The sequence below is a fragment of the Panthera pardus genome, unplaced genomic scaffold, assembly GCF_024362965.1.
Source record: "Panthera pardus isolate Hobbes unplaced genomic scaffold, ASM2436296v1 HiC_scaffold_25, whole genome shotgun sequence".
NCBI lineage: Eukaryota > Metazoa > Chordata > Mammalia > Carnivora > Felidae > Panthera > Panthera pardus.
The window spans coordinates 7,973,227-7,999,494 of record NW_026526821.1 but is presented as its reverse complement, the minus strand read 5'-3'; the positions used below and the strand labels follow the sequence as shown (position 1 = coordinate 7,999,494).

Below are 26,268 nucleotides of genomic sequence, written 5' to 3'. Positions count from 1 at the left end.
GTTAGCGGCAAACCCAGCAAAGGGGCTTCGTCTAACAGAGGGATAATTCGAGTTGGAATGAGTGGCCCCATCTGGCTCCGTGCTGAGGGTCTGCATGCTGTATTTCATTTAATTTTCACAGCTAGCCTAGGAGATAGGGATTGGTTTTTGGATCCCATTTGATTTATTTTTACAGAAACACATGTATGTAGAATTTAACTAACTGCAAAACTATGATGATAGGGATGGTTAAGCACTATAGTAGTTTCTCTCTTGGTGATTTATTTGTGTCTATTCCTCCTCTGCCCTCCTTAGGATCTCCTAAATCTGGTTAGAAGTTTGTACTCCTCTCTCCATGTTTTTGTCTTCATCCGTATAATCCCATATGGAAATCCCTATCTACAGACACATGTGGATTGACACGCACAGGTACATGTAGAAGGCAGGTGTTTGAGAGTCGTTTCTATTATAAAATTGTGGTGCTGTTACAGATTTCTTAAAATGCCCCCTTGTTTTTCCCACTTAATGGTAAATCCCTAATAGAAATACCGTACTTATTATTTTTATTCTCAAGTTAGCTAACACACAGTGTAGTCTTAGCTTCAGGAGTAGAACCCAGTGATTCGTCACTTTCGTACGACACCCAGTGCTCATCCCAAGTGCCCTCCTTAATGTCCATCACCCATTTGGCCCATCCCCCACTTCCCCGCCCTCCCCCCATCAACCCTCGGTTTGTTCTCTGTATTTAGGAGTCTCTTATGGCTTGCCTCCCTCTCTGTTTTTATCTTATTTTTCCTTCCCTTCCCTTGTGTTCATCTGTTTTATTTCTTAAATTCCCTATATGAGTGAAATCATGTGATATCTGTCTTTCCCTGACTGATTTCTTTTGCTTTAACATAATACCCTCCAGTTCCATTCACGTTGCAAATAGCAAGATTTCATTCTTTTTCATCGCCGAGTGGCGTTTCATTATATCTATATATCTATACCTATATCTATATCTATATTTATCTATCTATACATATATATATCTTCTTTTTTAAAAAATTTTTTTTTTCAACGTTTTTTATTTATTGTTGGGACAGAGAGAGACAGAGCATGAACGGGGGAGGGGCAGAGAGAGAGGGAGACACAGAATCGGAAACAGGCTCCAGGCTCCGAGCCATCAGCCCAGAGCCTGATGCGGGGCTCGAACTCACGGACCGCGAGATCGTGACCTGGCTGAGGTCGGACGCTTAACCGACTGCGCCACCCAGGCGCCCCTATATATATCTTCTTTATCCTTCATCAGTCTATGGACATTTGGGCTCTTCCCATAATTTGGCTCTTGTTGATAGTGCTGCTATAAAACATTGGGGTGCAGGTACCCCTTTGAGTCAGCAATCCTGTATCCTTTGGACAAATTCCTAGTGGGGCAATTGCTGGATCATCAGGTAGTTCTATTTTTAATTTTTTGAGGAACCTCCACACTGTTTTCCAGAGCAGCCACACCACTTTGCATTCCCACCAACAGTGCAAGAGGGTTCGCATTTCTTCACATCCTCGCCAATACCTATCCTTTCCCGACTTGTTAAATTTGGCCATTCTGGCCATTTGTGAGGTGGTATCTCATTGTGCTTTCGATTTGAGAAATACCATACTTAAAAGTCACATAGCATAGGTCTGATTCAAGGGTGAGCCATCTGTGGTCCACGTGCAAAATCTGGCTTATGCCTGTTTTTGTAAGTAAAGTTTTACTGGAACACAGCTCTGCCCATGCATTGCTGTGTTGTTATGGCTGCTTTCACACTGAAACAGAAGAATTGATTCGTTGGCATGATGGAGACTGTCTGGCCTGCAAAGCCACTTGTTATATGGCCCTTGACAGAAGAGTTTGCCAGCCTTGCTCTTGCTCATTCCTTTTAATGGAATGCTTGATATTTCAGGGTCTCGATATAATACCGCCTTATTAAGCCTGTCTCTGGGAATATCAGATTTTGGGGGCCACTGATAATACCACATCACGCATCCTTATATACATGCTCTTATATATGATAACTTTAACTGAGTGTCTGAGCTATAATGTATTTAGCTGAATTTTCTAAACCCAGGAGCGGGATTGCTGAAGTAAAGGTTGTTAAGTATTTTAGAACTTAAATAGGTATCGCTATACTGCCTTCCAAAATACTGGAGTATTTTGGATTTCGTTGGTAGCATTATTAGGTCAGTTTCATAGAGGGAGAAACTGAGACTTGGTAGCTCAGAATTAGTAAGTGAGGAGTCAGGACAGGAGTGGAAGGTTCAGGATGTATTCCGTGGCCACTGAAAGGGAGGACCAATCGTGGGGACTTTTCTGCAGGCAGAAAGCACAGGACTGCCTTCTAGGGCCCTAGTGTGTTTGTGGGCTGGGCGCGGGGGAGAGGGGAAGAGATTGGGGAAGGGAGACCGGGGGCACTGGTTCTCCACCTTCAGAGTGCATCGCAGTCACCTGGAAGGCTCAGTGAGCCACAGGTCACGGGGCTCTACCTCCCGTGTTTCCGCAGGTCTGCAGAATGTCTAGTAAGTTCTCAAGCGAGTTGCTCACTGCTCTCAAAGTGGCTCTCAACGCCTCCAGTGGCTCTGAGGAGCTGGCTCCTTGATCCCTAGAACAAGAGCCAGAGACAGCACAGCATGGGGCCGCATGCCCTGACGTCCTGCATGCACACATACAAAGATGCATAGGAAGACATACACCGTCGGTTGAGGAGACCGCTCTGGTGGGTGTCTAATTATTGGACACTAACCCGTACAAGATCTATTTGCTGGAACTTTACAGTGTATTTGATAAACCTCAGAAATCTGTCAGACTTGGCAAACAGACTGCACGCTCCACGAACACGTGCTCGTTTTGATGCCTTTTTTCTTTTTTTAAGTATTGTCAAAGACCACTGGTCTCTTTGAAGGGAGACATTTGGTCTGGATTTTTAAGAAAAAACCTAACATTTTAAGATTCAGTTCAACACAGATTTACTATTCATGAGATAGACGAAGTGCTTGTCTCTGGCTAGAGATTTGAAATTATGTTTTAGCTTCTTTGACAGCTCTTCTCTAGTCTCCTTGTAACTGCTCCTGGCTTTCATTTTTTCCTACGTCTCATTTGGAGAAGACCCAAAGGAGTGAGGGCTGGGGACGGGGAGGGCCTGTAAAGCTACAGGCTAGGGAGGTGCCTGGGTGGCTTGGTCCCTTAAGAGGCCCGACTCTTGGTGTCTGCTCAGGTCATGACCTCACAGTTTGTGGGTTCGCGCTTCATGTCAGGATGGGGATTCTCTCTCTCCCTCTCTCTCTGCCCCTTTCCTGCTGGTGCTCTCGCTCTCTTCCTCTCTCCCTCTCAAAATAAATAAACATTAAAAAAGGAAACTCCAGTGTAGGAAGTAGAGAGATGTTTGCTCTGTGCAAGCCTGTTCGTAGAGGAGTGGGGTCCTTACACGTAGTCCTCAGTGCCCCATTCCCAGCTGCAGAGTTCTTGAAACTTGTGAATGGGATGGTGTGCGGTTGAGGGAGGAAGCTGTGATTTATTTTGAGATGCGTTAGTATCAAAAGGAGATTTTCCGATTGAGGATTTGATTTGCACATGATGTAAAATTGCAAATCTTGCATGAGGTACCTGGAGTGTAAAATAAGTCCCTCACCTGTGCATTATCACCCCAGACCCTGTAAACTGTATCCCCAGTTTACGTTCTCAAAAGCACTTTGCCGGATTCTTTTGTATCCTTCCAGAACGCGTATCGCTCATTAGATATAAAACATGTCTGTTTAGTAATACATTCATTCATTCTACAAATATGAGTATCTACTTTGTGGCAGGCCCTATTCTAGGAAGCAGGAGTTAGCAGAGAACAAGAATCAGTCCTCAGTCTTCAAAGAATTTGCTACATTGTTGTGGGGGATAGACAATCAACAATAGGCATATAAATCCATAACACGAGTCGGTGAATGCTGTGAGGAGCACTGCAGTGTACAGCAGGAGAGAATGATGGGGGTTTGTTGCTCTGATGGGTTGATACTCTGGCAGAGAACTGAGGGAAGTCAGGTGTAAGCCTTGAACATTTCTGAGGGCCAGCTGTTCCAGGCAGAGGGGACTTTAAGTGCAAAGGTCCTGAGGCCATTTCATGCTTTGCATGTTCAAGGTCAAGGAGGCTGTGATTCTGAAGCAAATAAAGTGAGGAGGAGAAGAGTAGGAGGTGTGGTCTAGAAGTAACTAGAAGCAAGGCACTATGTGACCTTGTAGCTATGATAAAGACTTTGGATTTTTCTTGCGATGGTTTGGGAAGTCATTGGAAGGTTTGGAGAAAGGTGAGATATGCTGACTTCACTTTTGAAAGGACCTCCCTGGCTGCTATTTGGAAAAGATTCGTGGTAGATGGGATAAGGGTGCCAGCAGGAGGACACATTAGGGAGCTATTTCAGCCATCTTGGTGTTCAGGTGAGTGCCATGACGTGGACCAACATGGCGGGCTGAACGTGGTGAAAAGTAGGGATTCTCAGCACAGTTTGAAGATTGTGAAAACAAGATTTGCTGATGGATGAGCAATCCTATAGGACAGAGTGAAGAAGGTAGTCTCACAGGTTTTTTCACCTTCTTCTTTAACCAAAGCAACAGGTAGAATGAGCCATTTATGTGGAAGGGGAAGAGATTGGAGGGAGCGAACAGTCAAAAGCGGTAGTTGAGGTTTGTACGTGTTCAGTGAGGGATGCCTACCTAGCATGTAGGTAGAGGTGGGATGTTCAACACACAAGCCTGAGGTTTAGGGGACAGATTGGAGTTACAGGTATCCATTTGAAAAGCATCAGAGTGCGGATAGTGATGAGCTGTCCCTGTGTGCGTGTGTAGATGAGTAATTGTGGCCCCTTGTTCTTAGGATTGTTTCAAAATAGCTTCACAAAGATCTGTCTACCTTTTTCTTTTTAATGGCTACAGATTTGTCTGTTGTGTAGATGCACAGTAATGTGAAGATAAGACTGCTTTTTGTTTTTTATTCTAAGTAAAAATGAAATTACCAACTCATCTACGTTTCTGATGTTGTACAATTTGAAAGTAATTTTTGAGTCATTCTAAGATCCAATTTGACATGTAAATTTAAATTAAATTTTAAAATTCATTTAAATAGTGGCTATCAGAAAAGGTGTTGATTAAAGCGGGTCCCAGAATAAAAATTGTGGTTAGCAGGAAAAAAAGAAACGTCATGAAGGAGAGCGGTCAGAATTTAATTCCATGGTCTCATCTGGTAACTTAAAAAATGGTCAGGGAGGGGGCACCTGGGTGGCTCAGTCGGTTGAGTATCTTGATTTTAGCTGAGATATGATCCCACGGTCGTGAGATCGAGCCCCGAGTTGGGCTCTGTGCTGAGTGTGGAGCCTGCTCGGGTTTCTCTCTCTCCCTCTCTCTGCCCCTCCCCTGCTCGCTGTCTCTCTCAAAATAAATAAACGTTTTTAAAAATGGTTAGGGAAATGAACAAATAAAGAATGGCACACGCAAAGGATGGGCTGTGACATAGACATTAAATGGCGTGTGCAAGATAGTAGTGTGTAGGAACATTAAGGTATGTTCACAATATGTTAAATGTGAAAGAGGATGACTTCACAACATATAAACAATCACGCAATTGTGTTAAATACACATTATGTATGCACGTTAAAAAAAAGACTGGAAGGAAATTATTAACGTGTTTAAAGTTCTATTTCTTTGCCTTTGTTTTTTCTAGGAAATGTGTATAGGGCTTATTTCAAATCTACCTTATATTCTTTTGTGTAGTTCCTGAACATAATAAAAATATATCAGTACTAGGAGAGAAAGAATACAATTTTATTACAAGTTTAAAGTGACTTGTAAATACAGTTTATCACAAGACCATAAACATCACGAAACTGTGGACCTCCCTTCCACCCCCTTTTAGGCGCTAATAAGCAAAATCCTACCGAATCTAAAGGGAGAGCTGGCCAGGAGAGTGTGTGCTCCCCAAGGTGGGGGAGGGGCAGACTTTGGTTTTAGGGGGGCTCTAGAGCTCTGGATTTTCTCCTTTTCCTACAGTTATTCAGTGCCTATGCTAAGAGCTCCTTCATACTTACATTCACTGAATTCATTGTATACCAACTGGGACCAGGTGATTAAATATGTTCTCTAAGCATATTTTTTTATTTAATTGGGTGGCCTTTTACTGTTGTTTCCCGAAAACTTCTTAAAGCTTCTGTCCTCAAGCCAGGAACAATCCAATATCAAATGTTTAGGTTTAAAAAGAAGATGTGACTGTTCCTCCTAGGACCTTTTTTAGAAACTCTTGCTAAAGACAGGATTTTGATTGACACAGGGTTAATGACAGTATTGCTAAATTTAGGGAACCCCGCCGTTAAGTCATGTATGTTCTTAAAATTACCTGTAAGGTAGAAGCTGTTTTTCTCTCTTCTTTACTCATGAGATATTAAGGAATAAAGGAGGTTAAATAACTCGCCTATAGTCATGCAGTTATTAGTGGCAGATTCCAGACTTTAACCCTGGTTTTGGCCAGGTTTGGATTCTTAACCGCGGTAGAAAAAAAAAATTTATTTATGTCTTTTTCCCTGAATGATTGGTCCAAAGGACGCAGAGCAATGGTTCTCAAAGTGAGGTCCCTGGACCAGTAAGATCAGAACCATCTGGAAACTTGGTAGAAATGCAAATTCCTGGTCAGGGGGGCCCAGGAATCTGCCTTTGAACGAACCCTCAGATGATTTTTTGGCTTGCTAAGGTGGGAGAACTGCTGCCCCAGGGCCAGGAAAGCCTAGGTAGAGCATATTTTCAAATATCCTTTTCACAGGAGAGCAAGTAGGCAGAAGAAGAAGGCGTCGTAGTTCGGGAAGGCGGAGAATGTCAATGAACACGGAGGGTAGCGTGAACAGGGCTGAGCACTGAGCGGGGTAAAAGAGACACTGAGGTTCAGTTTTACTTTTTCTCTCTCGAGTTGTCCCTCTGACTCAACTTTGCCCACACTTTGTGCTTAAAATACCCGTAGAAAGTAAGTCGGTTTGTGTATACTTGAACCCAGGGTGTTATCAGAACCGCGTGAGCTTTGGGAGGCTGTCAGGTCGAGCAGACGGTCTGGCGCAGAGGTAGCTCTGACTCACAGCCGAATCTCATTGTCAAGACCGGTGTCCCGGTTCCGTCCCTTCGGGGACCGGGTTTGGTAGGTGGAGAATGACGAAATGATTTGCATCTGCAGCGTTGCTAGTGGAAAACCCCTGCTCCAGTTACTGTCAGGAGCAACCCGGTGCAGGTTGAAGAGCCCGGGGAGGTTGGGAGGAGTCCTTGAAGCGCCAGCCTGCCGTTGTGATGACGCAGGCTGTTTGCGGACGGCTCCAGACAGATGTCACGGACGCGGCATCTGGTGTTTATGGTCCACCCCGGAGCACGTAGATACGTCCCGTCATGCTGTTCCATTTCGAGCCACACGGTGCTCTGCTGTAAGACGGGTGGACCCCAGAGAAGGGCGATACGGCGGAGCGTCTCAGCTGACACCCACCGCTGCTCTGTGCTGTGGTTCTCACCCTCGGAAAAGAGGTGCACAGAGCAACAGGTCTTGGGCCAAACCACATGAAGAATACGGAAACCAAAACTGGGGTTGATGGCGTGGAGGACAGGTTTTTTTTTTTGGGGGGGGGTGTTTGTTTTTCTCACTGGGAAGCTATAAATAGCGATCATTAGAATTGTTGCTCTCCCGAGAGGGTTGATATGATTTGCCCATCATTATGAGGGAAGGGCCTTGGCCGTCAGCATTTCCCTCACTGTGAGCGTCGCGGGGGGATTTTAAAAGGACCTGTCTGGGTTGTTGACCATGATAATGATGGGGGACCGTGCTTGGGCTGTCTGTCACTCAAGTTTAAATGTCGCTTCCCCTGGGACTGATTGGCCAGAAGTAGCCACCCACTAACTTATGATATCATGCATTTTTTTTAGAGCAAGAGAGAGAGAGAGCGAGCACAAGCAGAGGAGAGGGGCAGAGAGAGAGGGAGAGAATCACAAGCAGGCTCCACGCGGAGATCAGAGCCTGACACGGGGCTCGATCCCACAACCTGAGAGATCACAACCTGAGCTGAAATTGAGAGTCAGATGTTCAACCAACTGAGCTACCCAGATGCCCCAACCATGCATTTTTTTTTAATAATCTACATAGCACATACTACTATCTGATTTTATTGTTGTGATGACAGCTTACAGAGATACAATTCACATACCATACAATACCCCCTTTAAACTACGCAATTTCGTGGTCCCGATATATTCACGGAGTTGTGTCTGTCACAGTCGAGCCACACCCACCACCTTTAGCCATCCCCTGCACAGCTGTAGGCAACCACTAATTTATTTTCTCTTTCTCTCTGGATTTGCCTGTTCTGGACATTTCATGTAAATGAACATATGGCCTTTTGCAACTGGCTTTATTCCCCCGGCTTCCTGTTTTCAGGTTCATCCACGTGGTAGCAGGTACCAGGACCTCGTTCTTTTTCGCGGCAGTCTGATGGTGTTTTTTGTGTTCCGTTTCTTCGTCTCATTAAAAGGGAAGTTCTATGAGAAAGGACACCCTGAGGCTCACACAAGAGGAGGATGTGTCCCATATCACAGGGTCCCTGCAGAGCACAGCCTGAACTGGAGCACCGTCTCTGACTCCACGGCCCTTCTCTGTTCCCGGCAACACAGTGCTTTTGTGCCTTCGAAAGCCGATCGGTTACCACTGTTGATTGGTTGAGTATTTCCGGCCACTGGACAGCATCAGCACTCTTAGGCTGGGGCAGGAGAGACCCCTGTGCATCCCTGCTGTTGAGGGAGAAAGTTCGAGTTGTTAAAGTATAAGAGGGCATTTGCTTGACTTTCCCGAAGCCTGACTTTCTTCCCTGGTGGGATCTTGAGCTAACACTGCTAATAGAATGAATAAATGTGTAGAGCTGAACTCCCCTGCTGCTGGACTGTCCTGGCCAATTGTGCATCTGCACATAGGCAGGTCTTTCCCCGAGGCCTTGCTTCTGCTCGTCACTTGAATAGCAAAGTGGCAGGAAGCAGAGTCTTATTACCACGTCCCCCACAGCCAGTGAAAGCCATGTTAATTTAACCTGGACCTGGGGCTTCAGCAGGCAGCCTTGGGCTAACAGTGCTTCTCATATCCTGGGTTGATTCAGATTGCTTTCGGAAAACTAGTCCCTGCTTCCTGGGCAAAAGCGGGGTTCGTGCGTCCATCCATCCATCCGTCCGTCCGTCCACCCACTCGTTCATCCACTCATTCATCCATTCTGTATTTGTGAAGCTGCTGGAGGCCTCCGTGAGATGCTGGGGGTACGGGGCTGAAATACTTACTCACCACCTTCCAGGAGTTTACGGTCTACAGTAGAGGTGGGGTAGTCGAGCAGCTATCAACAAAACAATGAAATGCTGGAAATCAGAGCAGATCATGAGATGTCTGGAAGGAGCACTTGATGCCGTTAAGGGAGAAGAGATGTCAGGAAAATGTTGAGGGTCCCTGAGCTGACTCCTGAAGGCAAGGTAGGCACGAACCAGGTGAGAGAAGTGAGGAGATGAGGCACACACACACCACACGCAGCCGTTTGTCCTCGGGCCCTCCTTTCACGCTTGGGGTTGGACTCGCTCACGTGCGGGCAAACGTTTAGTAACACGTGCATGCGTGGGTGCACAGAATTGGGAAGTGATACACAGAAGGGTACTATTTCAGCCTGTCTCCCAAGTGGATGTAACAGTCTCAGATAACCTCGGATCACAGATGACAGTAAAATAATCAGGAACTGGTGGGTTTTCAGTCACACCTGTGTTACGACTTGAATAATGTGCATACGCTTATAGACGTGATTTATATCTAATTTATTTCACTGTAAGGTTATGTAATGTAATTCTTACTGATGGCTGTATTTAACGGCCAGCTCTCAAAATGCCTGAAAATGCACGAGTTGGCTTTTGCAAGCTGGTTCGAGCCAGCCCTACCGCATCCTGGATTGGACCCATTCTTTCCGTCCGCAAGTGTTTACCCAGCATCCGCTGTTAACTGTGTTTACCAGGCGCTGTTCTGAGAGCTGAGAGTACATCAGTGAACAAAACAAATGACAAAATTCTCTCCTGGTTCTAAAATTCTGGTTTTTAGCCGCTGATCTTTTTTTTTATTAAGTTTATTTATTTTGAGAGAGAGAGCGTGGGGGAGGAGCAGAGAGAGAAGGAGAGAGAGAATCCCAAGCAGGCTCCACACTGTCTGCACAGAGTCCGTTGTGGGGCTCAGTCCCACGACCGTGAGATCCTGACCTGAGCCAGAATCAAGAGTAAGATGCTTAACTGGCTGAGTCCCCCCAGGCGCCCCTAGCCACTGATCTTCTAACGAGTCTTGGGTATATATGCACCCTGCCTTCTTCAAGCTGTACGCATGACTGCCTTGCACTGACCACATGCATTGTTCCCTGTGCATGGGGCGTATCATCCCCAGATCTGCTAGTGTGGCAGACATCCAGGCCTCTCAAGAGCCTAACATTTAGAAGCAGCAGCTAAGGATGCTTAGTGTGACCTCAGACATCCTGCAGCCCTTCTGTGGACTGAGGTAGTCTGGGAGATGTACTAAGAATGCAGTGAATCTCAGTGACCCGGGGAAGATTACTGGGGATTAGATTGTGTGGGTGGTAGCTCCCCGAGGAATTCCTCTCTGACTGCTTCCTGTGGGCACTCCCGCTGCTCAGAATTTTTTTTTTAATTTTTATTTATTTTAGAGAGAGAGAGAGAGACCGAGCACGAGTGGGGGAGGGGCAGAGAGAGAGGGACACACAGAATCCGAAGCAGGCTCCAGGCTCTGAGCTGTCAGCACAGAGCCCGACGTGGGGCTCGAACCCACGGACCACGAGATCATGACCTGAGCCAAAGTCGGACGCTTGACCGACCGAGCCACCCAGGTACCCCTAAAATTTTTTTATGTTTATTTATTTTTGAGAGAGAGAGAGAGAGAGACAGAGCATGAGCAGGGGAGGGGCAGAGAGAGAGGGAGACACAGAATCCCAAGCAGGCTCCAGGCTCTGAGCTGTCCGCATTGAGCCTGACGTGGGGCTCGAACCCACGAACCATGAGATCATGACCTGAGCCAAAGTCAAACGCTTAACCACCTGAGCCACCCAGGCACCCTTACCTGCTGCTCAGATTTTTATGCCCCTTTCTTTCCTTTCTCAGACGTCCTCCGTCTTAGCCCTTTTGTAATGTCTTGGACAAAAATTCCTTGAGATTATAAACTGTGCCTTAAAATCAACAAGTATTTGTTGACAAGCTGAATAAATGTACTTTCCATTTATTGATCAGGCGGCCAAACCTCATAAGCTCTGGAAAAATCAGACAAACGTTTATGAGCACATGTAAAGACTGTTCCCCATTTTGGCAGCCGTGGTTTTAAGAGGCAGTTGGAATTTAACTAACCTTGAACTTGAATAAAGAACAAATAGGCGCCTGTCAGAAGGCCCTGAGAGACGGAGATTCAGGTCCTGGGAAGCAGGTACTGGCTGCTACCTTGCTGTGTGAGCCCGGGTCTTAGTGTTTTGGCTTGTGAACACAGACTGGGCTGGATATTCCTGTCCTTTGAGATTCCTCAACTGTATTAAATTTTCCTAATGGTTGCAGGATGCAAAATGGATGATTTGGATAATTGTTTTTAATAAAGAGTTCAAGGATACCTATTTAATGGAAAAACGGGAACAAGACCGTCAGATACGGTATCTGGTTCTTCTTAAAGCACCATTTCTGTATCCACGGTGAGCTCAGATGCATTTGATAAACTGGAGAATGATTCATTCTAATATCAAAGTGTGTTGGTACAAAAAACACTTTTTTTCTAGGCAAGGAAAGCCCAGAATAGCAGGAGTGGTTTGTAACCTTCAACAGGAAAGGGGGAGAGCCCTCAATAAACTACTGCACAGACACAGCCTCTTCCAGCTACAATGTAAGAAGATAAGAAATGAGCAGAGGTGGGGGGCACCTGGGCGGCTCAGTCGGTTAAGCATCCGACTCTTGATTTGGGCTCAGGTCATGATCTCGCGGTACCTGGGTTTGAGTCCTGCATCAGGCTCTGCGCTGTCAGTGTGGAGCCTGCTTGGGATTCTCTCTCTCTCCCCTTCCCTCTCACTCCCTCCCTCCCTCCCCTGCTCATGCACTCTTGCTCTCTTGCTCTCTCTCTCTCTCTCTCAAAGTAAATAAACATAAAAGAAGAAAGAAAAGAAACGAGCAGAGGCACCGAAGGCTCCAGGCAGAGAGGTGCGTCCCCACCTTGCCATATGTCTTGTTCACGTGGCCACACGTCCAGCCACGTCCACCTTTTGGGTAGAGCCTGCGTTCCATCTCTATAGCCCAGCCTTCTGAATACAACATTTCTAACCAAATGTTTTTCCGTGTTTCTTTAATAACCCTTGCGTGGCCTCCAGCCTCCAAGCTGCCTCTCGGAGTAGCGAGGACTCTGGTTCGAAAACGGCAGGACGTTTTGAGGGATCTTCGCATAAATCGATTTTCCTAGCAGTTTTGCAGATGGGGAGGTTTTTCCAGAAACATCCATGTTACGCTATAGAAGAAATAGCTATACTTTAAATTATTATGGCTCGGGGTAATTTTTATTTTTTACTTCTTACTGTGAAACTACTATGATTTTTGTAAAAGGAAAACATCACACTGTATAAAAGTTTGAAAAAAAAAAAGGGAACGAATACAATCATTCTCTCCAGACACTCGAAACGACCCAATTTTAACTCCTCCAAAAATGTAGTGCTACTTTCCGCTTCCGCCTGCCGTACATATGAGCATCCATTCATGCCCCCTGCACTGGGTGTTGAGATCAAGGCTCAGCATACCTTGCAGCAGTAAAGAATGAGGGCAGGAACTTTCCTGATAGACATATCACCGAATGACTTCTCCCCCTTAAAGAATTGCATTGTTAAATAACACTTTTTTTTTCATCTTTTTTCTCCGGAGACCATGAAAATGCCCCTTTCATAAACCATGGTAGTCTTTCAGAGGGTTGAGGAAGAATAGAAAGCCAGGCTTTGTAATGTTCTCCATGAAACATGATGCTGGTGTCATTGCATTCTTGTTCCTAGATAAGCTTTCTAAAAATATAGTCAAATCATGCTGCCTGCAGAAGTATATTCACAGTACTGTAGTGAATAATTTGAAGCGACAGAATTTTCCCATATGTTTCCTTTATATTACATTTTTTATAATATCAACTGTGATCTCTTTTTATTAGGAAAAATCCAGTAATCAGTACCTTGGAAATCCAGGTCTTTTCCTCCCTTTATTTATGTATTTTTTTTCATTCCGTGTAAATGAGGTTGAGTGTCACCAGCAGTCACTCATCAATAGGTTTCTGCTTGCTTTTGGCTCTTGCTCGTAAGCTTTGAGACGTCCACGTGTACAGAAATAGAGAAACCACCACACTAGAACTTTTCTATCAGCTTTTTTCTCGGCTCTTTGCCCTTTTGGTCTAACAGGATATGTTTAGGAAAAAACGTACCCATGAAACCTGGTGCGGTCAGATTCTACCAGGGGACACATTTTGGTAATTGTCCTATTGTGATAGGACTGAGAATTCAATCCATGGCATGTAAATGCAGCACGTATAAATTAAATTACCTTCGGAAGAAGTGATGATAATCTCTTCTCAAGTTCAGTCTCATTGGCCACAATGAGTTTTGGTCTCCAGAGTATGAAGCCTCCTCTTGTTTTGGCTTCACTGTATGGACGGACAGATGTTAGGGCTGGATGTCGCATGCTGATGAGGTGTGCAGAGTGGAGAGTTTTCTTTAAAAAAAAAAAATAATAATAATCCCTAGGGGCTGCCTGAGTGGTTCGATCAGTTAAGCGTCTGACTCTTGATTTCGGCTCAGGTCATGATCTCACAGTTCGCGAGGGCAAGGCCCACGTTGGGCTGTGCGCTGAGAGCGCAGAGCCTGCTCGGGATGCTTTCGCTCTCCCTCTCTCTCTGCCCCTCCCTGTCTGTGTGTCTCTCTCTCAAACTAAATAGATAAGCTTAAAATTTTTTTTGAAGTCTTTAAATGGACCTTGTAATTCATAATGATAATACTACCCTCCATGTTTTCCTGTACCTGGCTTGTGCTAGGCAAGTGCCGAGCAGGTCCAGTGGGCAGGCATTTAATGTAACTGCCTCTCATAGGAGCAGTTAAAATGACATGCCGCTAGAAGACAGTGGTCTGCAACTCACCGGTTCCTTCATGACACGATGTATAAACGTTCCCCTTTGAGTTGATCTCCCTTCCTCTGGCTCCCAGTTGTCCAGGATGCCGTCGTGTCTCAGCTCAGTTAACCAGGTCTTCAGTGGTGGAGGCTCCAGCTGCCTCCAGTTCTGCATGCTTGCGAATCATGTCCTGCCGCGTACCCTTGTGCAAATCTGTGTGTTTCTGGGCACACTTATGAAACTGAGGTGGGTTATTTGATAGCCAGGCCATTCCAGGAAATCAAACATTCGAATAGTCACTTCTATTAATGTGTAGTAAAACTATGCGTGATTGCATTGAGACCTGGGCTGAGATGAGAGGGTGGCTGAGGACTGCCTCCCATCCCACTCCTGCCCTTCCAGCTTGTTGTCCCCGTGCACCTGTCCTCCTACTCCACTCCTACCCGTCCCTCTGGGCCACCTTCTCTCTGAAACTTCCCTTGTAAGGTCAGTTCCCGCAGTGTGTCAGACGGGCCACTGATGACTCCCCAGGACCTGGACCAAGAGCCCCGGCTTCCCCTTTTCCTCCCTTGGTATCTGGAACAAGGTATCAGGTGCCTGGAAGCAGACAGCGTTTTGTTCTGATGCTGGGGACAGAATACCGAATTCAAATCAGCTTGAACTTGGAAGAGATCATTGGTTCCTATCACTGAGAAGTCCAGGGTTAGTTTCCAGGTTCACGTGGGGTCCAAGGTCACCCCCTTTTCTTGGCTGTCTTCCTCTCAATCAGCTCATTGGCTGGCACACTCTCTCTTCGTTATTCCAAGACAGGCTTCTTTCTGTCCTGTCTCCTGTCCTCAGCAACCTCCCAAGGAAGCCATTCATTCAATGCAACACGCATTATCGTGAACCTACCATCTGCCAGGAAACATTCTAGACCTGGGGGAGAAAGCTGTGAACAAAACAGGCAAAAACGCTTGGCTTCACCTCTACTGATGCTCTCTTTGCAAAAGTGCTGATAAATGTTCCCAGGGGTTGTGTCTTCTTGTCCTGGCTTGGGTCACCAGACCACCCCGAGAATCAATGGTGAGGTCTCCGCCGTGTAACTAGATGGATTGAGCTGAGGCGGAGGGAGGTTCCCCAGAGGAAAAGGGACACACCGTTGCCAGCAGGGTGAAGAAGCAATGCTGTTGAGTAGGCAAAAACGGTAGCCGTGGCCCCCACCGGGAAGCCCTCGCTGATTTGCCCGCCAGCTGTCCATGGTCCTGACCGCTAGCCCTCCGGCTCTCTGCCAGGTGGTTTCCAGCCCCGGGGTCGCTGACGCTCCGTTTTCTTCTCTTCGCTGCAGCTCCAGATGAAGATGAGCCAGCGGGCTGCCTCGCTGAGCACCATGGCGCCTCTGCCCCGCAGCGCCTACTGGCAGCACATCACGCGTCAGCACAGCGCGGGGCAGCTCTGCCGCCTGCAAGGTAAGCGCGGGGCCGGGGGCAGGCGGTGCGTCTGGCCTCTGCGCAGGGGGCTCGGCCGGGCTGGCTGCCCGCTTCCTGCCCGAGCCGGGGCCCCCGTCGAGGCCTCACTGCCGGGCGCGTGCTCTGTCACCGCGCAGACTCTTGGGCCCTCGACCCCAGAGGTCCGTGTGGGCAAGAGGGCCGGCGTCCACATTGCGAGAGGTGGTCTAGGGCGCTTAGCGCAAACGGCATCAGCATCCCTCAGGAGCTTGGTAGCGTGCAGATTTACAGGCTGCTCCCGGGACCTGCAGAATCGGGAGCTGTGAGGTCAGGGCCCAGCCGTCTGTGTGTCATCAAGCCCTCCAGGCAACTCTCATGAGGGCCCGAGCTTTGCAACCATGTGCTGCTGGAAAGGGACGCACCGGGGTCCGGGTCCTGGGTTCTAGTTCTGCCGGCACGCTCAGCACATCCTAGGAAGCCTGTCTTCCGGAAAGTGGTCTTAGAAGCAGGATACAGAATAATCCAGGGAGGGGACAATGGGAGCAATTAGGGGGAAAAAAAATCAGACATTTCTTATCTTTTCAAATGTAGTTTTTATGTTTTATAGTATATAAGAATACCTGGTGCATATGGAGCTTTTTAGGTTTATTTTATTTACTTTGAGAGAGAGAGAGAGAGAGAGAGAGAACCAGTAGGGGAGGGGCAGAGAGAGGAGGAGGCAGAGGATCCAAAGAGACTCTGTGCTGACAGCAGAGAGCCTGACACGGGGTTGAACCCATGAACCATGGGATCATGACCTAAGCTGAAGTCAGACGCTTAACGACTGAGCCACCCAGGTGCCCCTGCATACTTCTAAAAAGTAAATAGGTCTATGTGGAGGGGTCCCTGCTGAAGAACTTTCCATGATGAGCTGGAAGATCCCAGGACATTGAAGGGCGTGTGCTCGACGGCACCTAGTTCATGTGCAGAAATGGGCTGAATAAATGAATGTAAGGACGAATGAATGACCACAGAAGACAGTGGCCTCGGCCGTAAATGGCGCTGTCTGTTTCGTCATCACTCAGCCTTCCTTTTAGCCCTTCTCAGTGGCCATATCCCGAGTGCCTATGTGAGTGACTGCCCCGTAAGTAACTGATAAATGCGCTTACTTTCCAGAACATACCCACAGAGAGAGGGTTGGGTTAGATCAGGTTGTCAGAAAGACCATTGTTCCCATATCATGTTCAGAAATTTCTGCAATATTGGAATTACGTCATGAGCATTTTTCTCCTATCATACCTCTTATACTATCGCTCAATTTTATGCCATCCCTTCTACTTAAATAAATTTATTTTTGTAAAGAAAATTGTATTTTACTGCCTTCATACTATTATAGCAACTGGCTATATATATTTTTAAAATACGATAGATAAATAGCAATTATTGAAAGTTTGAAAGAAGTATGCATAACGTACATGTACACAGAGCTATTGAATTGCTTTGGAACTTGACTTTCCCTACCCTTGCCAGGAGGATCTTTACCCAAAAAAGTATGTCTTTTTAGATTCTATGTGCCTGGATATAAAATAGAGTTGAGAACCAAAGTGATGTAGGCTTCATAGGGAGGAAATTGGTAGGTGATCTTAGTTCTTTAATGTTTTTTATTTATTTTTGGGACAGAGAGAGACAGAGCATGAACAGGGGAGGGGCAGAGAGAGAGGGAGACACAGAATCGGAAACAGGCTCCAGGCTCCGAGCCATCAGCCCAGAGCCTGACGCGGGGCTCGAACTCACGGACCGCGAGATCGTGACCTGGCTGAAGTCGGACGCTTAACCGACTGCGCCACCCAGGCGCCCCATAGGTGATCTTAGTTCTTGCGATACAGTGTGGTAATTTGAGAAGTCAGTTTGCATCAAAGTTGATGTATCTCGGGGTTTCCCTAGATTAGTGTGTTTGCAAAGATGCGCTGAGAGTGAGGACGTCCTGAACACTTGGGATGTGTTGGAAGTTTTAGTATTTATTAGTGAACATCCCAGAGCTTAAGAATCCTCGGGACATAGAACATACTCACCTTTCTATCTTTAACTAGTCTAACTATCCTTGACCAAAATGAATAGTCATTCATCAGAAAGGATAAAGCCCAAGGGTATTTTCAGGACCCTGACTGTGTAATAATACTTTAAAACATCTTTTTAGGTTAAAAGAGAATGTTGTAGATGCTGTTACACACTGTTAGTATGCTCTTAGAGTATACACGAGTATTCTGACAATGTCTGCATCTGGTTACTATGAAGAAAATGGCTTTATTTACAGGATACAGACACATTTTTTTTCAACAGCAACAAAATTTGCAAATTTACTTGCGTGCAAAAAGCCCATATTATGGTTGGAGGGCCATGCTCCGCTCATGGGTCTGGGATGATTGTCAAAGACGAGTAATCCACTAATTCCAAATTAATAGATAATAGTGATAATGCTACCTCTGGAAGCAGAGCAGAGCAATACAAGGCATCACAGCAAAGAAAGAAGTTTGCATTCTTTGAGAAGTTCCCGTTATTTTGTATCAAAACCAGCATGCCGCAAATCCAACAACTCGTCGCAATTAAACTTGGGTTTATTCCCTTTATTATTAGGTTTATTATTAATTATCCCCATCCTCCATCACTCAAAAGTAAGGAGGTATTACTGTAAAATTAGGTTCAAATTTCTTGGTATAGATTTTTCAAGGGAACCCAGGAATCGTAGTTACATAACAGCAATCTGAAGATAGTGATGGTGTGGCTTCTAATGAAATTGATGCCAGTCATGAGAATGAATACCGCAGATTTTCTGCACACAGAGCGGATTATCCAGCTTTGTATCGATAACCTATAGGGTTTTGAAGATGAGAGTTAAAACTTCCGTTGTCCGCTTTTTGTCACATAGTATGATCTTCACTGAACACACACATTTCCGTTTGAGTTCTTGCAGTTTTCCTGTGTGGCGTTCTTGGTGAAGTATCCTGCTGTCTTATACTATCCGTGTGGGTGAAAGTGGCATTGCAACTGCTTCAGAATTATTTGGGGTTTTTTGGCTTTGTGTGTTTGTAACAGTTACTCGAGCAGCCTGTTTGCGTTCACATACTTCCGTTACACGTGTTTTGTTTTGATACTTCGTTTGTACCGATGTTCGCTGAGAGATTGCTTCGCCCGCGGGTTCTGTGTCGATCTATTTTATCTTTGAGTCACCACTACTCTCTGAGATACAGTGCCAACATATGGTCTGTGTGTGTAGTGTGGGGCTCAGTTTACCAGTAATGTGTTACCTTAAATTGTTTTTTCTCTCAGACTGCCTAAAATCGATCTTGCTTCTCCAAGGTGGTCAGTTACGTGAAAAATAGGATGCGTGCATCTGTCGTTTCACCTCTTCCTCCCATCTTCCTCCTTCCCTTTCTCCCACCCCTGGATTAAAGCTGAAACTGGGGGAAAAAATCATGACACCATTACCCTGTTGCCTGAGGTTACATGGCACATCATTTCTTCTTGTTTTGATGGTTCTTATGAGCCGTGATTCCTCTGGCCAGCTCATTTGCCTGGACATATGTCAGGATGACTTTTCCTGTGGTCTGGAGGTCAGTCTTGGAAAGCACCTAGACCCTTATGGGAGAATTTGCCCGTCAGGTTGGAGAATTTGCCATTTCCTCTCCGAACTTAGTCCTACAGAGCCACCTGCTGGTTGGTTTTGGAATTGTTCTCTTATCCTTGCTGTCTTAGGTGGGGAAGAGGTGCTGACTTTGACCCATGCTGGGCATATGAAGCCATATTTAATCCACTATCACTGCTTCTCCTGCCCCATTTCTAATTTTCACATAGAAATTCCCTTCTAGGGTTGAGCATGTACAAAATCAACACGTAAAAGAGGTTTATCATGAACACTGGAAGAAATTTAAGAAAGAAGCGTTTGGCAAGTTGAACACTGGATGCACAGGATTCTTTCAGGAGTGCGTCGCATAACAGAACCACAGAGTGGTGTTTTCCCAATTGTGGTCTGTGGAATACTCACCCGGGTAGAGATGGCCCTTTCCCAAACTAGTGCTGTGGTCCAGTAAGTTTGGGGAAAATGCTACATGTTCAGGGACATTCTCCTTTTTTAGAGATTAAGAATGCCAGTCACTATTTTCAAGATTTTGAGATGTCCTGCCATGAAGAGTCTGTTTAATCTTGTTGAAACCAGGGCTCGGCAAACTTATTTGAACGTGAAACCTCTTCTCTCCTTTTTTATGTAAGTGAACATTAACATACCACCAGTCAAGTGCTAGATTTGTTCCTCACAAGGCAGACGCGACATATTGAATGAGTATTTTTTTATACAGATACCCTTTCTTGAAGGCCTGCTGTATTGAAGGCTTTGCACTGAGTTCTTATCATACACGATCTCAGTCCTTAAAACAGCCATGCGAGAGTATATTATTCTCGTCTGCAACTAAGCAACTAAGAATTTGAAGGGTTAGTAGTGGGGTCCAAGGTCACCCAACTGGTAAGTGAGGTCTTTGTTTCTCTATCCATTCACCCACTCACTCTCTCGTTCAGTCGGTGAGTGTTCTTGGAGCATCGGCTCTATGCCAAGCACTGTGCTAGTGACGGGGATACACAGGCTGCTAGACAGGCATGCTTCTGCCCTCCTAAAGCTGAAAGCCTAACGGAGTCACGGGCAATAATTACACAAATGTATTTAATATCAAATTTGGTCACATTGAAAAGAAATGTTATCTGTCATGGAGGGTGGTGAAGCGGAGTTGCTGGTCTGGGAACGATCAGAAGACAAGAGGGGCTTCTTTAGGTAGGGCATCCGTCACAGGGGCCTGTAGCATTACCTCAAGACCTGCAGTCTGAGGAAAAGCAGCCATTCTGCAATCCAGGGAAAAGATTCTCCATAGGGAGTTCAGCAAGTGCAAAGGTCCTGAGACAGAAATGAGCCGGGGCAAAGATCAAAATGGAAGCGGCGTGGCTGGTGCCTAAGGGGCGGTAGGAGACAGCAGGTGAATCAGCTTCCGTGGGTGCCCTTCACCTCAAAGTTACCCTCCTGGGAATCGTTAGCCTCACTCCAGAGGGGCTCCATTACTCAATATCTCCTGAGTCCTTTTGCTGCAATTGCCTTGAACGATAGCATCACTTGTTTAAAACCAAGAAAAAAATAGGCATGCAACTCATTTATCAGATTTGACTTTCGGTTATTTCAGGAAGTCACAGATTGGCACCAAATGTTTGCGTCACACTCTACCGGCATCCGGCATGTTGCCTCATCTGGTTCTCCCGGCAGCAGTTTGATTTGGCAAGAGCCAGACGGAGGACTGTGTTCTCCATTTCAGTCACCGCGGAACCCGAGACCCTGAGAGGCCAAGTACTTGCTTAAGATCGCGTGGCTAGTGGAGGGAGGGACTGGCATTAAAGCTCCTTTCTTTTTTCGTATATTCTTACCCGGGAGACGAAATCCTGCCGCCATGACTGTTTCCAAGGCACATACCGTACGATGGAAACAGGTCCTCCAGAGGATTGATTCCAGCCCGTGCGATTTGCCTAGTTAAGGATGTAGGTTCCCAGAGCAAGTGGCAAGTCGGCATTGATTTTTTCCATCTTAGTTCTAACGTAGTCACATACGTGGTATGTGCATCGGTTAAGAAAAGGGAGATTCATATCTGAACACGTGTCAAAAGGCAACAAATAAATGAAGGTCTCGAACTCTCATGTCTCTCTGGACCAGGGAGGACGTGCAAACAGCGGGACAGGGCACAGGTGGGTGTGGGTTGGTCTCTGGTGAATCACAGGGACCCTGGGGCAGAAGATAGGCCCGGTGTGTTTTCCAGTTTTACAGGAGAACAGAGAAATCGGCACCTTTACAGAACTTTTGAGGTTATTTGAATAGTGACAGTCAATTCCCAATGTGTTATGACCTGTGCAGGCCAGAGAACATGGGCCCAGATGGGGTCTGCAGGCCGGTACCAGCTCATGATCTTCGTGTGAACTGCAAAATTGTGGGACAGGTGACTCCACCACCTGTCTTTAAAACCAGCGTTCAGTTAGCCAGCATGATAGAAGCTGTAGGGGTTTCACTACAATCTGACCCCAGGTGAACACTCTGAGCCCCTTTATTCAAACTTTTAGAGCCTAAGGAGCCACAGATGAAGGTTCCGGAAGGGCTTTGTACTTGATTTGGGTTTTGCATTGATACTGTTTGTGCACTGTCTGCTTCCCTTGGGAATTTTTATCAAACTGTGACAAAGACGTGCCAGGACGTTCACCTGTCGCACTCCAACTCACTGAGTGATCTCTGCACCCGACATGGGGCTTGAACTCATGACCCTGAGATCAAGAGTCAGATATTCCACCGACCGAGCCAGCGAGGTGAGCCCGTAGCATCCAAACTCATCAGCACAGTTTCTCTATGTGACAGCGTGTGCACACGTGTGTACTGGAAAGAAAATAGAATCTGTGTTCAAAATGGTCAGGATGGGGCGCCTGGGTGGCGCAGTCGGTTAAGCGTCCGACTTCAGCCAGGTCACGATCTCGCGGTCTGTGAGTTCGAGCCCCGCGTCAGGCTCTGGGCTGATGGCTCGGAGCCTGGAGCCTGTTTCCGATTCTGTGTCTCCCTCTCTCTCTGCCCCTCCCCCGTTCATGCTCTGTCTCTCTCTGTCCCAAAAATAAATAAAAAAAATGTTAAAAAAATAAAAATAAAAAATAAAAAAACAAAATGGTCAGGAGGTCGGAAGAAACGATCTCTTGGGTTTGGGATGTTTTAGTATTCAAGCTGCTCTAATAATAACCACTGCTGTTGTGTACCAGTGACTGTATGACTATAGATTTCCTTACGGTCCTGATTTGAGGCTTGCAAATATCTGAGTCCATGACTTATGTCCGAAAGGTTCTGACTAGGTCTGACGGAGGTCGGGGCCATTGTGACAATGCGCTGGACGGTGCACTCAGCCATGTGCCACGTAAACCTTTCTGCTCGGCACAGTATTTGAAAACAGCATTGTTTTAGGGGCGCCGGGATGGCTCAGTCAGTGAAGCGTGTAACTTTAGCTCAGGTCAGGATCTCGCGGTCGGTGAGCTCGAGCCCCGCGTCGGGCTCTGTGCTGACAGCTCGGAGCCTGGAGCCCGCTTCGGGTCCTGCGTCTCCCTCTCCAGCGGGGCATGGGTGCTCCATGTAGCTGCAGCCCTGTTGCTGTGTGGCCCGGGCGGGACCCGGGCTCTGCTCCTGCTCAGAGCTGCTCCATAGCCAGCAGCGTGAATTTCGCAGCTTGTGGTAAAACCTCTAGCCAGCAGGTGGCAGTGAAACCTCTTGTTTGTATAAAATCAAGCGCCCTGTCCAAGGGGACTGGCAGACGGGTGGCCTGCCGGCCAAACCACCAGGTCTGCTGTCTGTTGTCCTTAACGAAGTTTTGCGGGACACCCGTGCCCATTTGTCACGTATTCACCGGGTCGCTTTTGTTGAGTAGCTGCAGTGAGACCATACGGTCTGCAAAATCTGAAATATCTAGTATGTGGCCCTTTATAGAGAAGGTTGGCCAGCCCCTGTCGTAGGTCACAAAGGCTGCTGACAGTGGCCCTTGGAGCTGCCTTCCTGGCTTCTTCACTTTTCTTGGTTTGGAACCTACACCTGAAATAATAAAGCCTGTGTGGATTTTAGGGAGTCCTCCTGATAAAAAAATTCCCTAAGTATAAATATAATATTGCCTTATTTCTGATCAGGTTTCCAAAGAGTGCCTACACAAAAGATTTCCTAGTCCTGTGATTCTTCTCATTTCCTTGAAATACCCCGAATATAGGGGTTGATGAAAAATTTTAAAGATTAAGGAGGAATGTCACCGCTAGCGGTCTGATCACAGCTCAGTGCAAAGACCACATGCAAATGATATGGTAATCGTGAAGTCTCTCCTGACTCTTATTTGCATATCACTGTGAGTGGCCTCTGGAGAAGAAAGTCCTATGTTGCGTATCACTTGCTTCTGTTATATAGAAACTTGTCGCTAGCTAATTTGATCGGGGGCTTTCTTGAAATGTAACTGCCGTTTTTAAATTCTTTTTTTTTTTTTTTTTTTTTTGGAAAAGATGTTGCCAGCCCTCTGAAGCTTCATCGAACAGAGACTTTTCCTGCCTACCGATCTGAGCACTGACACGAGCTGCCCAGAGTGGTTGTGGGACGCACCTGGGATGCGTCAGCCACCGCGGACCCTCGAGGCGGCAAGATGACAGCGAGGGAAACCACGAAGGAAAGAATCTGAAAGTCCCCGGCTGATCGTGTGGTCATTGGGAAACGGCAATGCAATATTTGTCTTTTTCTTTCTTTTTTTTTTTTCTTTTTTTAAAAAATCTTAGCGTGATTGAAACATGCTCTATAGATTTCGACTTCTCGTTCCCCCTTTTACAGCTGGACAGAAAGGAGTCAATGCCGCAAAATGATTTTCTATCGTAGATACTGTGTCCCTTCCACTTCCTCTGAATCTGCCCTTTTGTGGATTCTTGTGATTTCCCTTCTGAGTGTTTCAGTTGTATGACAGTCAGTACTGACAATAAAATGGCTCTTCATTATTTGTTATTTGCTGATACCGTATCCCTCAGTTATTAATGCTACGGCTCTGGTTAACTACTGGAAGTTATTTTTTATTATATTACCGACACATGAAATCAGCGCTTTGACCTGACTCTTACCGGTGAGGTTAAGAAATATCTTCAAAGGGCCCTTTAGTATTCTCCACGGGGTTATAATGTTGCTCTCGCGTGATCTTCCTCCAATCACCCACCTCCGTTTTTTAAAAGCCTTTGTTTTACTTGGAGTACCTTCATAAAACATTTCAAAATAAAAGAACATTCTTCACCCCCTATGTTCTTTGGATTCTGGCTACTTGGTTTTCTCTTATGTTTCCAGTGTTTATGAAGGTATGTGAATATCTTCCTTACGAGCCATGAGCGAGGCCTGGCATTGCATTTGACGTCTGTGCAACCGTTTACGCGTTTGCCCACTCATTCACGAAGCTGGTCTGCACTGAGCATCTTCCAGTTCCAGATGCTGTGCTAGATAGAATCCAGGGGTACAGGGATAAAGAGATATGCGGGCCCTGTCACCAAGGACTTCAAGTGCATAGGAGCATGACAAGGAAATAAAGTTGCAGTTGTAACACAGAGTGACATCTGCTAAATGGGTCCCCAGTGGGCCATGTGCCTCTGAAGAGACGGTCATTCTATTCCCCAGGCTTTCCCCCTGGGAGCTTCCAGGTGGGAATTAAACCCCGGGAGCTCCCGAGGCTGGAATGGCTATGACTGCATGGGAAGCAGGGTTCTGTGTATCTCGGTCACCACTCTGTCGTCAGTAGTGTTCCCTGATAGAGTGTAGGGCGTCGATTAAGTTTGATACACAATGACTGTTCTTTTAGTGTAAGTATATCCAAAACATTGCATGAGATGTAATTACACTAAAAATGGCTCATTGCATATCTTAGACTGAAATTTGTTGGGATGGTCCGAATTTTTCTGTGCTAAATCTGGCAATCCTGTTTCCCAGGCACGAGAACTGCCTTACACGTAGCTCATGCTTGAAAAATATGTGATGATTGACTGGGTGGTTGAATAAACTCCTATCCTGGGGATAGGATTCTTTCTACGAGGGGAGGCAAGTTATTATCGATTGTATACTTTCTCAGTGCCAGGTACTGAGGTAGGCCCTGCTAAAATTATTATTTTCCCTGGAAAATCCTATCCTGTATTTTCTAGGGAAAGGTGTGAATTTTACTCAACACCAAGCAAGGGCCAGAAAAAGATTCACTTTCATTTGTGCTTCCTCCGAAACGTGCATAATTTCCCAAAATGGAGATTGACCAGTGAAACCCCAAAGGCCCTGCTAAAATCCAAGTTTGCCGAGCTAAATTCCCAGTTGGATCTGAGTTAGTTGGGATCTCCAAGGACACTGCTGGTTAGGATGTGTTTGTCTCAGAGGTGGGGAAACACTGGGAGGGGAAGGAGGGTTGAATTCAGCCGAGGATTAATTAGTGGGTTAGGGACACGTAAGTGATTTAGTGCTTTGTTGGGGTACATGTGTGTTCTGTGTTGTGTGTGGCTGCTTTTCCCATTACGTTAGCTCATCTGCCTTCTCCCAGGTAGATTCATAGTCATCTTTTTAAAATTTGGTTCGCCACACACATTGGAGCATTCCCTCACCCTTTGTTGTCCTTACTCTAGCTGGCTTTTGTTTTATTTTCCTTTTCTCCCAAAACTGTCTCGTAAGAAGTTCTCCCTGGTTCCCAAGGTCTCGGCTGCCAACATGGGGGCTTAAGTGGAAGAAGGAGATAAAAGGAACAGAGTTAAATAATTATAATTTTAATGAAGTCAGAGTTCCTGGAGCACGTCTAAAGCTAATGAGTGTGTAAAGAAATGTTGCTGAATGTAGTTAACTAAACATCAAAACCTCCTTTAGGACTTAATTTGTTTTTCTTTTTTTAGAGAAAGAGTGCAAGTGGAGAGAGGGGCAGAGGGAGAGAGAGAATCTTAAATAGGCTCCTGTGGAGCCCCCCAAGTGGGACTCGATCCCACGACCCTGGGACCATGACGTGAGCCAAAATCGAGAGACGAACATTCAACTGACTGAGCCAGCCAGGAGCCCCTAGGACTTTTGGAAAATGAAACATATTGACAAAAAGAAAAAAAGAGAGAGAGGA

The 26,268-nt window shown here is 46.1% G+C and overlaps 1 protein-coding gene across 2 annotated transcripts in view; it reads left to right on the top strand.

Moving 5' to 3' along the window:
- The window catches only part of DOK5 (docking protein 5), a 153,427-nt gene extending 129,272 nt beyond the window's left edge, over positions 1 to 24,155 (top strand). For both annotated transcript variants that reach the window (XM_053890117.1, XM_053890118.1), the window contains 2 exons: positions 15,502 to 15,622; positions 23,669 to 24,155. In XM_053890117.1, the coding sequence (XP_053746092.1) occupies positions 15,502 to 15,622; positions 23,669 to 23,733 (186 nt within the window). In that variant the 3' untranslated portion in view covers positions 23,734 to 24,155. The remainder of the gene's footprint in view (positions 1 to 15,501; positions 15,623 to 23,668) is intronic.
- The last annotated feature ends 2,113 nt before the right edge of the window (positions 24,156 to 26,268 follow it).